Source organism: Podarcis raffonei, chromosome 17 (genome assembly GCF_027172205.1).
Source record: "Podarcis raffonei isolate rPodRaf1 chromosome 17, rPodRaf1.pri, whole genome shotgun sequence".
Taxonomy (NCBI): Eukaryota; Metazoa; Chordata; class Lepidosauria; order Squamata; family Lacertidae; genus Podarcis; species Podarcis raffonei.
This window is the reverse complement of record NC_070618.1, coordinates 1,258,237-1,275,611: the sequence shown is the minus strand read 5'-3', so window position 1 is coordinate 1,275,611 and position 17,375 is coordinate 1,258,237. Positions and strand designations below refer to the sequence as shown.

Here is a 17,375-nt window from a genome sequence, read left to right as displayed (position 1 = left end):
AGTTCATAATCCCTGCAGGTTTCCTTGGAAGTAAATCTCACTTATTCTATATAAGTCCATGGGTTGTATGAGGGTTAAATTGTGGCTAATTCTGTCCTCAGTAGAAATGGTAAAGGTTTGTTCTCTTTCTACAGCTACCCATAGCTCCCCCTTCAATTTCCTTTTCTCTAGCTAAAATATCGGCTATACAGAGCACTCAAGAAAGAAACCGAAGCAGAAAATACAGTTTCTGTATTTTATAGGCGTGACATAAAGTTAGGCACCCCTTTCCATGTTTGTTCAGACCTAAGGCCTTTTGTTCAGCAGGGCAGTCTCCTAAATAAATGTGCACAGGATTGCTGTCGTATTCTTCATCTCAAGGCTCCTCCATGCTTCTGCTTATGCTGTGCATAGAAGGCACAGGTCCAAGCGGTTTCCCCCTTCCCCGCTCCTTTCCCAGGGAAAACCCACTCTTTAGTGAGAGATCAAAGCAAATATCAGTCTGGGGGGAAACCCCAAATGCAGTTTGCTTTGATTGAGTGCTAAAGAGCAGTTCTTCCCACCCCAGGAGAAAGCAGCGGGACACTTGGAGTGAAGCACAAGAGTCAAGGGGGCTGGCTATTTTCTGCTTGGCTTGATTAGAGCTTTTGCTTGTATCTATCAGGCACATAAAATGACTAGCCCTAACCTCTTCTCCAAAAGGGACGCAGGTGGTGCTGTGGGTTAAACCACAGAGCCTAGGACTTGCCGATCAGAAGGTCGGTGGTTTGAATCCCCACGACGGGTTGAGCTCCCGTTGCTCGGTCCCTGCTCCTGCCAACCTAACTGTTCGAAAGCACGTCGAAGTGCAAGTAGATAAATAGGTAACGCTCCGGCGGGAAGGTAAACGGCATTTCCATGCGTTGCTCTGGTTTGCCAGAAGCGGCTTAGTCATGCTGGCCACATGATCCGGAAGCTGTACACCGGCTCCCTCGGCCAGCAAGGCGAGATGAGCGCTGCAACCCCAGAGTCGGCCACGACTGGACCTAGTGGTCAGGGTCCCTTTATCTTTAACCTCTTCTCCTAACCAAGCATCACTAGGCTATGTCACTGCCATACCAGGCTTCACCAACTGATCTGCCAGGCACCACCCCTCAGTTGCCCAGTTCCACATCCTGTGTCCCATTGTATGATCCTCTGGAGCCCTGGGAACCCTCTGTTCTGGGTCTCTGGGGTGCTGGGCTTCCAAAACATGGTGCTCTTGCTGTGGGCACCTGTAAGATAGTTTTACAACAGTATGCAAGACATGCAGTGGAAGAGCACAAACCTTTAAAGTTGAGCTCTTTCCCAGTCTGCATCTGTATTGGAATTAAAAAGTGTTTTTATTGCCTCCTCTGGGAGGAAGGGCAGGCTTTGAATCAATCAGTCAATGAATGGGTACCAGGGTTTGCCCCCCAAATCATTTGTGGCCCTCAAGCATTGAAGCTGAACATTAGAGACCTTTGCAGGGATGCTTTTGAGCATTCCGTTTTAAGTTCTGAAACGCGAAATGCGAGCCCTTTTGAGTCTACAGTGGTACCTCGGGTTACAGATGCTTCAGGTTACGTACGCTTCAGGTTACAGACTCCGCTAACCCAGAAATGGTACCTCGGGTTAAGAACTTTTACTTCAGGATGAGAACAGAAATCGCACAGCATGGCCATTAGCTAAAGTGGTGCTTCAGGTTAAGAACAGCTTCAGGTTAAGAATGGACCTCCGGAATGAATTAAGTGCGTAACCAGGGGTACCACTGTACTACCACCTCTCCCTCCCCCAAGAAAAAGAAATTTGCACCTTGGGAGAGTGGGTAGCTAGTGAGCAGACCTCAACAATAATGGGAAAGACAGTGGGAGTCTCCTCCAGGAAGACATTATGCTCTCAGCATCTTTTCCATCTTGGGAAAGCTGCATGTCCCATTACACCCAGTGGGAAAAGACATTCAGAGCGCCATTTCCCATCATTGCCAGAGCCCTCTGCCTGCCTGCTATACAGTTCCCCTTCCACAAGGTGATAGTTCTGCTTCATTGGGGGGGGGGCAGATTCTGCCTCTGATTTTAACCCCTGAAAGATTCATACACAACTGTAGAATGGATGTAAATAAGTGAACCTTTTCTTTGGGGTCGTTTTCATGTACCTGGATCTGCATTCCGCAGCTACGCACAAAAAAGTAGAAATCAATGGCTTTGTAGTTTAATTCCAAACTGGCAGCGATAACTGTCTGTCCCTTGACTTTTTTGTCCTTAAACACGTGAGCTTTGGCACCATACTCTCTCATTTATGTGTCAAGTGTCATGTGAAACAGAACCTTGAAAATGGTGCCCAGCGCATCAAGGGAATTTTGGGAGACGCCTGCTCACTTAGCTTACTTTAACTGCAAAAGATGTCAGTGGGAATTCCTCCTTACACCATCATATTTATTGTTTGGCTGGTAGAAGCCAAACCTCTGTGTGTGTGTGTGTGTGTGTGTGTGTGTGTGTGTGTGTGTGTGTTTTCTTTTCCGTTTATATTGTTCCCCAACTCCAGGTTGTTTTTAAAAAACAACAAACTGTGGGTGGGGGAGCTAAGTCTATATGCAAATTCTGTTTTGTCCTGTCTGAGTAGACTTGAGCATGATTATTTGATTGCTTCTGTTCTATGCTACTTCATTCTCCGCCTTTTGTAGGTTATTCTCTGATTTGTGTAGCTCCTGTTTTATGAGGGTTATGTTCGTGTTGAATTGCAGTGCTAAACCCTCATTTTCTTTTGTCAGAATTGTTCCATGTGTATATAAAAAGCCAAGCTCACACCTGATCAATGGTTATTGATTTGTGATGTGCCCTGAAATGTATTAAATACTCAAGGTCTTGCTACGAAGCCATTAAGCATGGGGATTGCTTTCAGGAATCATGTATTTAGTATTCTGCCAGGAAGTCCTGCCTGGGTGGAAATCTGGATCATACCAATATAAGGTTAGAATATAATAGAAAACAGAAATATGGCCAAAAAAAAGTACTGAAAACTGCAGTTGAAACGATTGGGATGCCACTACAAAAAAAGATTCCTCATTACTGCTACAGATCTCTCATACAGTGACAAATAATCTTAATTTTATTGATGTAAATTTACTTGGAGGTCACCTAGTCCAACTTCCTGCACAATGCAGGATCTGCAACTTCAGCCTTCCTGACATATGGCTGCCCAACCTTTGCTGAAATACTTCCTCCAAAGGAGAGCACCACCGACTCAAGGCAGTCTGTACAACTACTAAACAGCTCTTACCAATAAGACGCTTCTCCAAGTGTTTAGCCAAAACCTGCAATTTCCACCCTTTGGCGTTAATTGCACCCTCTGGAGCAGGTCCCTTTGGGGACATCCCATTTGAATAGGCTCTTGTAATTCCTCCTCATTCTGTGGATATGGGGCAAACAGATGCATTGAGGACCTCTTAGACCAAGTAGACTTGTCTGAGCAAGTCATTTCAATACCCTTGAGCTTCAATATTCAGCAAGACAGATTCTATAGAACTCCAACTCCCATCAGCCTATTCTATTTGGACTCCACCTCCCATCAGCCTCAGCCACCATAGCCATGGCCAGGGTTAATGGGACTATTACTCACATAAAGAGGGAGACGCAGGTTCCCCAACTCTGCTATAACAGAATAACCTTCCCCTCCCTTGACTTAGGTGCTGTAAGGTGCACCTCGCTATCTGTATCTTTCCATAAAATGCCCGTCTAGTTCAGGGGTAGCCAACATGGTTCTCTTCAGCTCCCATAATTCCTGACCTTTGGCTGTGCTGACAATGTCTGATGGGTGTTGTACTCTACAACAGTTGAGTCTGCCACCTTCACTACCCTTTGTCTGATCAGTTGCATAAGCCCTAGAAGGCTTATGCCTCTCCCAGACAGCCTAGATTGTGTTTTCATTGGACCTCACAGGGGGATAAGAGAGAGACTAGTTTGCCAGGCTAGAGGGATGGTGTCTTCAAAGCTGAGGAGAGAGCCTTTTTTAATTGGTTTTATTTTATCAGCCCCTGCATACATGCCCAAGTTGGCCATTCCTGACGGAGGAGCATCCTAGATGGTAGACGTCTTCCTAACAGAGTCAGTTGTGATAAGTTAAGCGAATGTTCAAAGAAAGAGCTGCTGAACAATGGACTTTCTTTCTCTCTCTTGCTATCTCACTCCCCTAACCTCCACTGCCTTTCAGTTGCTAGGGTAAATTAGCCAAATGAAATTACATGAGTTTATCCCTGTTCAGAGGGTTTTTTTAAAAACCCGCAGTGACTTTTTCCTGTTTTTATAGTGTTTGGTTTTCATATTGCTGTTTTATTATGGACTGTGTGTTGTAAGTTTGCTGTGATTCACTCTTCAGCCGTGTGAATGCATTTGAAGGACAGGATATAAATATTTGAATGAATAAATAAAGCCTTCTGACCAGTTCAGCAGAATGCAAAGGCCAAGCAAGTCAGCCTTTAGAACTGTCTGCAGTTACTTGTAATGTGGTTTGCGGGTTCCTGGGTAAAGATACGTCAAGAAAACTATGGTTTTGAGTCACAGTATTATCCCACTAGCATCCAGATGCCACGAGGCATAAGTAGAACATTCACGTTATCTTTTAAAATAAGAATTTGAGAGTTGCTTCACTATTCTTATGTCTTCTTTTCTGGAGTGACTGTGAATTTCTCCGCATGAAAATCAGTGATTCGTCACAACAGAAAATACATCTGCCAGGGGATAGAGGGAGATTGCTTGTAACCAAGAACTGCAGAAATGTATTTTTAATGAGAGACAATGGAGGCTATTTTTCATCTGCATGTTTAGCTACTCCTTCAGTTTGGTAGGCAACCAAATATATGTATATTTTTAAATGGCATTTAAATAGGCCAACTGTCAGCAGAGAGCAGTAGAGGGCTTGAGAAGATTCTAACGCCATTACCTATAAAAGATAATGGAGTCTGACTCATGTAAGGAGGAAATTGTTATTGCCAAAAACTGACAATAAAACATTAAGGAATGTATCCTCATATACTGGGTAAATAATGCCTAAGGTGCAGGGAAGCTTGTCATCATACGCAAAGGCCTGCTGTATTGTCTTTATTCAAACCTGAATAGTAATGTTATTCAAAGGCAGCAGATCTTAATATCAGTTTTGTAAGCCAATCAAGACTATGGTCGAGCAGCCGTAGAACTTAAGGGTGGCTCTGCGCACAAGGAAGATCACTGTCTCTAGGTCCTTAAGGGGTCTAAGGGGTCCCATACAGGACTACTTCTCATTGAGATGGTAAACTTGTGTCTGGCCTCTCTACCCATCCTCAGATGGAACGTTTCTTTGCGAAAGTTTTCTATGCACATAAATCTTTTTGCACACCAGGGAGAGAGCCAGGTTAAGTGTTAGTTTTCTACATGGATGGATTTTTTTAATGTTTATTTTTGTATCTTTGACCATTCAATTGTGAACTGCCACATGCACCCCCTAATTGGTTTACCACCTCATTGAAAACCAGGCCAAAGTGTAGATCTTGTTAGCTGGGGATCAGCTTGTCTGATTGCTTACCTACCTGGTATCTTTTTGTCATTATATTCTAATGTTGACGTTCTTGTCTTTATGTCTATGCATTCTTCAGCTTTGAGGATAACAGACCCTTCATCAAGTAAGAATGACCTGAATGACTGATAAATTCCATTTATCAGTGTGGTCCCATGAACTGGCTGTCAGATCAGTACTTTAAAAGTCATTACAGCTTCTGTCATTCACATTTGAGGGAGGCAGAAGAGCAAACTGTGCAGGAAAACCGTAAGGCCTACAGTTTCTATGCTTCGTGTTCCTTGATTGGCTGTCACCTGGACTTTCTTGTGATCTGCTGTAGTACAGACTTTGGAGACCCCCGCACTGCTCCCTGCTGGGTCATAATGCACATCTCTGCACACTGAATTGCAAGTCCTTGACGTGATCATTTTACCTTTGAATGGTTAAATGCAATTGAGGGGTAAATGTTCAAAGGAATGCTAACATTATTTATTTCACCCAATATCTGTCCTGAATTGGCAATTCTGGACAATACATAGAAAATTCTTCTTTAGTTTTCGGTTCCATTCAGTCTATGACTGCATGGCAATGTTTGAATATTTTGCTTCTGTCTTCAAAAATAGCCCTTTGAATAACACAAGTCTGTACAGAATTGTTTAAAGTTAACGGAAACAACAAAGCATCAATTATGGGCCTTGGATAATAATGCACCATATATCCTGCAAGAAAAAACACTGAATCAGTAGCACAACTAATGCAAGTGCCTCTATTTTGCAGTGGACTTTCAGTTTGTTCTTCTGGTGAAGAGTCCTTTGTGTTCATTTCTTTTGTCTCATTCTCATCTCTGTCATTCTTTGGATCTTTTACAAGAGTGGTGAATACAATTTATTTTAGGCTGGCTTCACTTTCTTGCAAGTCTCTTTTTGACAGCAAAAAAAACCAAAACAATTCGTACAATTTCTGCATGAACCCAAATATTTTTGTTCAGCGTTAAACTGACAGCGATTAACTCATTGTATAGTTCCATGATACAAACCCAAGCTTTAATTTCTACATGAAGTCGTGGCTTTGTGTGTGTGCGTGGCATACCTAGGTTATGAAAAGGCTATATAGAATGAAGGTAAAATATTATTTTTGATTGATTCTTGATGACTTCCACCCCAATCTCTACATTCCTGGGGATTGTGGTAAAGCCAAACTCCACAACCAAGCCATTGTGCATGAAGAGCTGCCCTCACTATTGTATTGTGTGGGAAAGTTACTGTATTTTTCGCTATATAGGACGCACCCGACCATAGGACACACCTTGTTTTAGAGGGGAAGAACAAAGAAAAAAATCTCCCCCTCTCTGCTCAGCGCCCCTTCAGTGAAGCGGCAGGAGAAATGGAGCCCCTTCCATTTCTCCTCCCGCTTGGCTGAAGGGGCGCTGCACAGCTCTCCCTCTCTGCTGAAGCCGGGAGAGTCTTGCTATCCCTGAAGCCTTCGGAGCACAGCGCGAGTTCCCACTGCGCTCCGCAGGCTTCGGGTTCCTTTTGCTGAAGCCGGGAGAGCAAGACTCTCCTGGCTTCAGAGAAAGCAACGCAAAGCCTCCGGAGCACGGAGGGAGCGCTCCCTCTGCGCTTCGGAGGCTTCGCGTTGCTATTGCTGAAGCCAAGGAGCCTGCATTCGCTCCATAGGACGCACACACATTTCCCCTTAATTTTTGGAGGAGGAAAAGTGCGTCCTATAGAGCGAAAAATACGGTAAATGCAAGAGAACCCCATGCAAACAACCAATCTTTAGACTGGAGACTCTATATTTATAGAATACTTTTTTTGACCATAATCTAGCATCTGGTCTACAAACAGCTGCCATTTCCCCATTTACTTCCACTGCATAAAGCTTCTTCTTCCGCATTGTTAGTTTTTTGTAGTTCAGGTGTTGATGTTAAAAAAAACCCCAGTGCTGGTGTGAACAGTTTCAAGTACCGCTTGTGTTTAAGGAAACTCCAATGTGTATGCTCTAGTGCTTTCCAATTTGCTTCAGTGGCAGGTTCAATTTCACCTGAACATTTTATGGCTCCAGCGAGCTCTAACCAACATTTCAGCAAAAACTAGGGTTGCCGTACGTCCGGAATTTCTCGGACGTAGCTGGAATACTGCATTTGGAAGTAGCCTCTATGCTTTTGTCATCGTAATTTGTGTTCAGCTCAGGGTGGACCTTCCTGAACCTCCCAGCCAGGAGCTTCGTTTCAGCTTAATTATATCCTGGTAATAAACATGCATAGGGACGCGGGTGGCGCTGTGGGTAAAACCTCAGCACCTAGGACTTGCCGATCGTCAGGTCGGCAGTTCGAATCCACGCGGCGGGGTGCGCTCCTGTTGCTCGGTCCCAGCGTCTGCCAACCTAGCAGTTCAAAAGCAGCCCCGGGTGCAAGTAGATAAATAGGGACCGCTTTCTAGCGGGAAGGTAAATGGCGTTCCATGTGCTGCGCTGGCTCGCCAGATGCAGCTTGTCACGCTGGCCACATGACCCGGAAGTGTCTGCAGACAGCGCTGGCCCCCGGCCTCTTAAGTGAGATGGGCACACAACCCTAGAGTCGGACACGACTGGCCCGTACGGGCAGGGGTACCTTTACCTTTACCTTTTAATAAACATGCATAGGGATGCGGGTGGCGCTCTGGGTTAAACCGCAGAGCCTAGGACTTGCCGATCGGAAGGTCGGCGGTTTGAATCCCCACGACGGGGTGAGCTCCCGTTGCTCGGTCCCTGCTCCTGCCAACCTAGCAGTTCAAAAGCACGTCAAAGTGCAAGTAGATAAATAGGTACTGCTCTGGCAGGAAGGTAAACGGTGTTTCCGTGCTCCGCTCTGGTTCTCTAGAAGCGGCTTAGTCCTGCTGGCCACATGACCCGGAAGCTGTACGCCAGCTCCCTCGGCCAATAAAGCGAGATGAGCGCCACAACCCCAGAGTCGGTCATGACTAGAACTAATGGTCAGGGGTCCCTTTACCTTTAATAAACATGCAATTACATACAGAACTAATGTTGCACCAATGATAGGGTTGCCATACGTCTGGAATTTTCTGAACATAGCAATTGTTTAGCCCCCTTAAACAGGGTGGAAATCATGGAAATGTCTAAGAAAATATGGCAGCCCATGTCGGTAGTATAGATTTTGGCGATTTTCATTTTAAAAAATAGCTCAAAAACTCTTTTTGAAATGTGGCAACCCAACAAAAACTAGCATAGCCCTGAGGTCTGTATACACACATTTACAGCTCCTCCAAACTGAAGAGTCATAACAAAGCACAATATTTACACAGTTTAATAATTAAAAAATGGGCCGTGATTGAGTACTTCATATGCTGCAAATCCACACCCAGAAACTGGGCATTGTGCTCACTACACATCAGCTCTCACTGCTTTTCTTTAAACCAAAAAAAAACCCTCTTAAAATTCAAAGGATGCTGAAAGGAAAATGGTTTTGTGATTCTTCTAAGGTCAGAGAATATTGAGGTGAAGCTGAATGAAAAGCAGGTAGTGATGCAATCTGGCATGCATTCTAACGTTGCTTTGTTGGATTGCGGCTGCTGTAACAACAACAACAACAAATCAAAATAAAAACAAACCAATTAAATATGCCACTCTGTGGTAACATTTTATTCGTTGGCTATCTTTGGGGGGGAAATTGAGCATTACTAAATGTGTACATGAAACTTCAAAACAATGTACATATTTGCAATATTGCGAAGAAATGATACAGCATGACTGTCCTGGTTTGCTACATGAATTATATTGATTTCCTTTTAAACTGCCTAAATAAACAAGCCCCCCCCCCTTCAGAATACATGTAAACTCATGAATAAATAGATAAATAAATAATCAGGAAGTAGATCATTTCAAGAAACAATTGCAGTGTTTATTAACATTTCAACTCAGTAAAAGCAAGGGTTGCTAAGACATATTAACCCAGTTGTTTAAGAAGCAATAAGCATTGCGTTATTAAAGGTAAAGGTAAAGGGACCCCTGACAGCTTAGCAATTATGTAGTACAGTATAAAGTGCTTCATAGACAACATCCTAACAATCGTTACGAAAGGATTGTCCCTGTATGTTAGATGCAGAGTCGAGGCTTAGGGAAAGTAACTTCCATAAGACCACCTACTGAATTTATTGAAGAATTGAGATTTGTACCAGTTCGCTACAGCTTCTAGTTGTAGCCTAATGTCTGCATCATGGCAGAGTAATTAAAGGAGTGTTCCAGTTATGATTGATATTATGAACCAGCGGATCCTTTTTTCTTTTCCTTAGTTAAACGTCCTTTGTATCATTAATCATCTGGATTTTTAGCGTAATCGTAGATCAGTTCCAAATTTTTCTTCCAGTCTGTCACTGTGGCCCTCTCTGCAGTATTCCAGTATGAGCTAGTGGGTTGGATTTAACTCACTCAGTGCACTAGCAGAAACCCGCTAGTGCAGTGGAACTCCACCACCAGCATCACCACCATTGCGTGGCTATTCCTGCCCCCTCCCACAGATGGAGTAAATAAAGACACCGGACACAAGAATTTAGGTTAATGGGCGAAAAATGGCCACAACTTTATTGATTACAGGTAAGAGCGGTATTGGCTTTAGGCATTGGCCCTAACAGACTATCCAGTCTAACCGGGAAGGGTTAAGCACCACCAGGGGGAGCCCCCGAGATGCACATCCCTAGGCGCTCCCCAAGGGGTTACCGCTCGGGAGCGTGCTTTAGGCCCTAGCCTCCGTAGGTTTCAGACAAGGCGACGCCCCCCGGAGTCCTTTAACGAACTACCCTTCAAGAATTGGGGGAGGTGATGGCGTTCCTCCCCCCCGATCTCATTTGCATGACAATACCCCGGCCAATGCCTAACTGCCAAGACCAGGGAGTTGTGACGTTTTGCTACGAGGTAGGCGAAAAAAACCAAGTGGCTTCAAAATTCCAGCCAATTAGCCAAATGGAAAAACTCCTACCAGGCCCCTTGCGGCGACCAGCCGAAGCCCATAGCAAAGTCCAAATGCAAACCTAAAGGGCGGGTGGGTGGGAAACCGCAGCTGCTGCAGAGGAGGAAAAGGGGCGAACCAGGGCTGCCCCGACCTTAAGTGCCCTTTGGACGGCCCGCCCCTGCCGCCAGCCGATTGGCTGGCGATGCAGGGGATGAATAATAATGGGAATTCCTGCGTCCCGCGGGGCTGACGCCAGCCCCGCGAGAGTGTAGGCGGGGTCGTGAGCCCGCAACACCCCCAGCTCCTGAGATCGGGAGTGGCTTTCTCCACCAAACCAGTCTGGAGGGTCAGGAGAACCCCCAGAACTGCACAGGGGGAAGGACATTTGCAGGTCCGGCCATTTGGCAAGCTGATGGAACAATTCTTCCCAGTGTCAGTGTTGATCAAAGTGGTCCTACTATCCTACTAATATGTTATACTCCTCAATGACATTAGCCTGTAGTTTCACAGCAACATATTGTTAACTTGTGTTGTTTGTTACCCATAACCCCCTCCTAAATTGTTATCTACAATGAAAATGCCTAGCAGGCTCTTCTTATACTTCTTCATTCCTTTTTCTTTTATTGTGTGTAACATTTGCCTTTATCCTATAAAATTAATTTCAGCTTTCTAATATATCAGAATCAATTGAAATGCCAGCAGCCAGCTTATCCCCCGCTTGACAACTGTATCAGTCATTGATTAATCGTAGAACCAACGACGACCAAAAGGTCATCACATCTAATTCTTATTGCTCTTTCTCCAGTGTGTGTGTGTGTGTGTGTGTGTGCGCGCGCATGGGCACAGACACACAGGCACACACTGAAAAACAGGACCATTTGCAGACCATCCGTATCTAGCGCAATATTTGCATTCCGGTATGCCACAGAAAAGTGTGATATACTATGCAATATAGTAAAGTTGACTTGAGCGAATAAGCCAAGCTTACTACAGCAGGAAGAAAACAGCCCAAGAAGCAGGTGCTCAAGAGACAACTAAGCCTTGCGCCAGGTGTCCATACAGTAGAGAGAGCTTGGAATTGTCCCCATTGTTCTGCCCGTTCGTGGCTCTCTTATACTATTTTCTGCAAGTGGTCTGCTCAGTGGGCTACAAACATAGCTCCATTTCCTCCCAGAATATGGATCAGGTGTACAAATCCTGCTTTTAGACCACTTTGTAGGCATCACATCTACTATGAGATGGAGACCAGGCCAGCAGGCATGATCCACACGCATTGCCACACTGTCTGAACAGGGAATTTGTCTTCCTATAAGGAGATTTACTGTAGTCAGTCCTACACAATCACCATCCTAATTCTAATAACCCCTCAAGATTGTAGGCTGGGGTGGGGGCTCCTGACCCATTGAAAACAAAGAAGGCACCAGAATATTTAAAATAACCCAAAGGTAGACTTCCAAAAGTTTTCCAGCCATTAAGCTCCTTTATTTCCCATTAGTATTCCAGGAAAAGTATTCCTTGAATGTCTCATTTCTAATGACCTCCTTCTATTTTGATCATATGTCTCAGAATAATAATAATTTTCAACCCGCGTAATAATTTTAACTCTCGTTTTTAATCACCATTCTGTTGGTGCAGGTCCTTGTACCAGATTCTTCCTCTTTCTCTCATTTTGTCCTATACTCTACAAAATGCTTTGAATAGTTTCCTGCTCCTGCAGTCAGTCCAGCTGGTTTCCTTTGAAACTTTTCCAACTGCACTGCAGATGCACCGTCTTCTGATGGTTGTATATAAAACCACATAAGACCGCTATCTAATCTGTTGTTGATCCATTAATTGTTCCTCAATTAGTGCAATTTTTTTACACATGTGAGTACTTAATTTATCGTAATCACTTCTTGTCTGCAGTTCTGAAGGTTCCTTAGGAGACTATCATGTGGGAAAAGATCAAAAACTTTGCTTCAAAACGTATTAAGTTCAGCGAAATCCCCCGCCAACCAAGCCAGATATTTAGACTGATCTGGCATGATTTGTTGTTAGCTGCTATTAAGAGGATCTTAATCTGGTCTTAGAATCCACCCCCTGGAATTCCCATGACTGCTTCTATGGGGAGAAACACTTTGCATGCTTATTGAGATTACCTAATGTGTACTCAAGAAGCTTTAGGGGTCCTTATCTGCGCACTGGCCAAAACAGACATTACATGCAGGTCCGTATGACGTCACCCCACTCAATGTCCATTTTAAAACCAGAAGTAGCTACTTACTTCTGGAGGGACAAGCAGAGAAATGGTAAGGAAAGGAATTGGCAGCAAAAGGAGACTGCTTAACCCTTTGTCAGCCTGCCATTTTTCCCTCTCCCAATCCCAGAACAATCACCACTTTCTCTGGTCTTTAAAATCTCAATATCATCACCATTTTCTCTGGCATTGATTGGCTGATTTGATTTCAAAAGAAGGGATTAAGGTAATCTTAAATACATCTGTGTAACATCTAGTTTATTCCTCATTAACTTCAAGGTTTTCTTAGGCATAGCAGCCTAACTTGTGTTTAGCTCCTTTTCTTGCTTTTTATAGAGACGAGCGCAATATTTTCTCCCCCCCCCCCCTTTGGGATCATGCATATTCTTCATCCTCCAGTACTATAGAAACATTCCTGAGATTTCTCTAGCTTAGCCAGGCAGAATTTAAAACTACTCCTTGCCCTGACAGGGAGCGATCGTAAGATTTTGAAACTGCTACAAGGAATAGGTTTGGGGTGCCTTCAAATGTGAGGGCGCTTGAAAAGCACTTGTTCTACTGCTGCTGCCCCACGGCTCCCCATAACTTTTGGGAAGGGGGAAGGTAGAGGCAATGGGTGGTATTCAGCTAAGTTATACTCAAAGTAGATCCATTCAAATAAATGAACATGGCTGAGTTAGGCCCATTGATATCAATAGCTCTACTCTAAGTAAACTTTAGTTGGATACCCCACATTAAGACCACTTACAAAGGACTAAGAAACCGAGCAAACTGCAGATAATGTGCAATATCACGACAAATAGCCTACAATCCTGAGGGCAGTTTGAGTGGAAGGGAAGCTACGCAAGAGTGTCATTGTGCTCTTGATTTGCTCCCATTCTTCTCAATGGGGCTTTCATAGGAGATTTTGTAAGATTGTGAGCTGAGCCAACAGGCATGGAAGGAACGGAGGCCAATTCAAAATATTTTGCATTTTCCTCTTATCATGTAGCATCTGCATATTCCATTACATTTACACGGCTGCTGCTGCTGCCGCCCCAGAACATTTGCTACAAACATTTGCTGCTGCCCAAAAATGTGTGTTAAAAGAAGCGATTTCATGCTCATGACATTTTCATCTGTGTATTCCCCCCCCAAAGTTATAATAATAAAGTGCATTGAATTCAAAAAGCGCATTCGCAAATATGTGTGCGGTGTTTTCCTTCTCCCCAAGGAATAGCATGAAATGCTTGTTCTGTGCATCGTGCAGTTTTCTCTATGAATCAAAGACACTTTTCCTTTCTGTCTTTCTCTTTTTTTTCCTCTCTCTCTCCGCAGGTCGTGGGTTATAGGTGCAATAGCTCTGCTCTGCCTATTAGGACTGACCTGGGCCTTTGGACTTATGTATATTAATGAAAGCACCGTCATCATGGCATACCTCTTCACCATTTTCAATTCTCTGCAGGGAATGTTTATATTCATTTTCCATTGTGTCCTCCAGAAAAAGGTAAGGACAATTATTCTACGGTGAAGAGAAGTGATGGGGCTATTTCATTGCCTAGCAACCAGAAGCAAATGTTTGCTGACCGTGCCTTGCATTTTGTGTTACCGTGGTTTGGGCCGGTTCACATTAGAGGTGAGGCCAAATGTGTCTGAACCAGCAGTGAAAGCAAGAGGGTACTGCTGGGAGGCACTGTTGTTTCACTGAGCCTCTTGGGCTTGCTGATCAGAAGGTCGGCGGTTCGAATCCCCGCGACGGGGTGAGCTCCTGTTCCTCGGTCCCAGCTCCTGCCAACCTAGCAGTTCGAAAGCACACCAGTGCAAGTAGATAAATAGGTACCACTGCGGCAGGAAGGGAAACAGTGTTTCCATGCGCTCTGACTTCCATTACGCCAGAAGCAGTTTAGTCATGCTGGCCACATGATCTGGAAAGCTGTCTGTGGACAAATGCCAGCTCCCTCGGCCTGAAAGTAAGATGAGCGCCGCAACCCCATAGTCGTCTTTGACTGGACTTTGCCATCCAGGGGTCCTTTACCTTTTACTGCTGGATTCAGAGTGTTGATATGAGCCAGGGACAGCCAATGTGATGCTCTCCAGATGTTGGCCTACAACATCTGTCAGCCCCAGGTAACCTCTGATATAAGGTATAAATGGAAGTTAGGGATACCCTGCAAATTTATGCCCTTTGAATTTTTTCCTGGGTTTTGGAACTCCAGTTAACCTGGCCTGTTTGCAACGACACTGATATGGTAGCAATCCACCATTTTTCAAGGGGTGTTATCTAAAGGTGCTAGGTGAATTCATTTGTTGCAGACCCTGCTGAAGCTAAGCAGGTCTATGTGTTGTCAGTGCCAGGATGGGAGGCGACATGTACGTCACCTTTGTTTCCTTGGCAGGAAAAAAGACAGGCTATAAACTACTCCCCATCCATTCTAACATTCTGTTTCCAACAGTAGTCAGCCAAATGAAAGGCAGTGTGCAGGAATGGAAAGTGTGTCAGACTAGGACAGTGGCGACCTCATTTCAAATCCCTCTTTGGTCATGAAGATCACTGTGTGACATAGGTTAGCCGCCTCTTTACAGGTTTCTTGTGAACCAGGAGAATAAAATATACAGCCCCTCAGCTCCTTAACAAATGCTCAGGATAAAAAATACATATTTAAAAACAATATACACCTGGGAAGTTTACAAGCTGGATAGGGTATTAGCACCCCCTGTCCGTTTCCACATGTGCAATAAAGAAAGAGGAAAGGCCGTATATGATATAATCTCTTAGACTCCTAAGATAATAAGAAATTTGAGTTTATGTTCCTCATTGTTAAAATGGGCAAATATTTTCTAGAAGTTCTTCTATGTGCTCAATTTTTGAACATATAATGCATATCTTATGCGGCTTAGCAAACTTTCCTGAGGTATCTCTTCTGCACATATTTCTCCCCCCCAAAAAAAAAAATTATATGTCCAGCTGTAATACCATTATTGTCTGGATTGCATTGGCCTATAGTTGCAGGGTGTCATATCTAGATGGCATTAAGCAGTGGCGAGAGACTTGTAAATGCAGACAGCAACTGAGCATTGTGGCTGTTTTAGTTCTGCCACCGGACTCTCTAGGCCCCACAAGTCCTCCTCTTGACTCTTGAGCCCCACTTATTCAGCTGCCAAAGTCTGTGGAGCCGGTGGGGGAAACAGGAGCACGATTAGAGAAAGAAATGGGGCCAAAGGGAACCTGCTAGCTGGTTTGTTGGCTTAACTCTTAAGAAAAACCAGGAGCCAACTCTAAAAAGTAGGAATCAGTGTCTGGTACAACAAGGCTTTTTAAATTATTGACTGTAGCATTGTGGGGGGTGAGAGGAGATAATATTTTATACTCCTTTCCAGGCAGCAAAATGCACAGGTTCCCTTTGATTTGGCTGATAATATGCATAGGACTTCAGCACATCAATTTACATCTACATTGTACTTTTTGAAATGTCATCTTGAAATGCAACCTATACTGTCTCAGCTGATCCTACATACTTACAGCAAACTAATTCTCCAAGTGATGGTACTTAATGTCGCCACAACGACACCATTCTCATGCAGGCAGGAGGAATGAGCAGGCTTAGGGAAGGCCAAGGTTTGCAGAAGTACCAAAACAAACCCCCAGCTCAATGAGGGCTGAGCATGAACAGTGGATGCAGAACACTGGCTGACTGTTGGGCGCATAAAGCTGGAAGGAAGGGGAGTGGAAAAGAACATGGGTGCAAAGTTGTTTTTGCAAGTCTCACTTATTCTTCTTAATGCTCTCCATTAGTTCTTTGTCTGGGATAGCTCAGTTGGTAGAGCATGAGAGCCTTAATCTTAGGGTTGTGGGTTCTAATTCCACGTTGGGCAAAAGGTTCCTACATTGCAGGGATTGGACTAGATGACCCTCGTGGTCCCTACCAGCTGCACAATTCCATGATACTCCCTTTGCAAATTTACTCCAGGTAGCGTATGAAATTGTTGAACCATAGGAATAATCTGGGAGCTCCGCTTGATGCCTTACACTCATGAACTCATTCGTATCCCTTTTCCCAGCCCTGCACCTACTTTCTGCCAACTCCTCTTCTATATTTCTCCACATTTTAAAAATGTGTCATAGGATAGTACATTACAAATCCTGCTGATAATAATAGCTCCTAGAAATCCATGCGAACACCAAGCGTGCTCTTTGGGCTAAACAAAATTACAGAGAAGTAGCGATAATCATCCCATTTTCCTCTTGATGGTTATAATTGGTTTATTACAGTGCTGTGCTGAAACCTTTCCTCCCATTTCTCATGGCCCTACAAAAGAGAGTTCTGGTTTCCGTGCCTCACGCACATGTTGCTGTAGAGTTTTTCAGAATATTGGTGGATGTGGAGTTAAGCTGGCCTCAAATCTTCCTTAGTTGGCTGGCATTCATGCATGTTTTCCTCTCCATTAAACATTTCTCCTGTGTCTCCTGAACAGAAAAATGCCCATGTTACCTCATGGCACTTTTCCACGGGTTTTCACTGGAGCACAGCAAATCAAGGCGCATAGTGACTGGAAACTTGAGAACAGTGTCCTCACTGATTTTGCTCTTAAGAGAGATCCTCCACCCCCTTTTAAAAAAGATTTCTGCACTGTTACTTTTTGAAAGAAGCAAATTTCATATTAAATTTATTATATGCTTCATGTGCGTTTGTTATGATGCACGCTTTAAAG

The 17,375-nt window shown here is 44.1% G+C and overlaps 1 protein-coding gene across 1 annotated transcript in view; it reads left to right on the top strand.

The window, feature by feature from the left end:
• ADGRL3 (adhesion G protein-coupled receptor L3) overlaps positions 1–17,375 on the top strand; it is a 505,316-nt gene that overhangs the window by 437,657 nt on the left and 50,284 nt on the right. The window contains exons 21-22 of the mRNA XM_053370359.1: positions 5,603–5,629; positions 14,004–14,172. Coding sequence (XP_053226334.1) covers positions 5,603–5,629; positions 14,004–14,172 — 196 coding nt within the window. The remainder of the gene's footprint in view (positions 1–5,602; positions 5,630–14,003; positions 14,173–17,375) is intronic.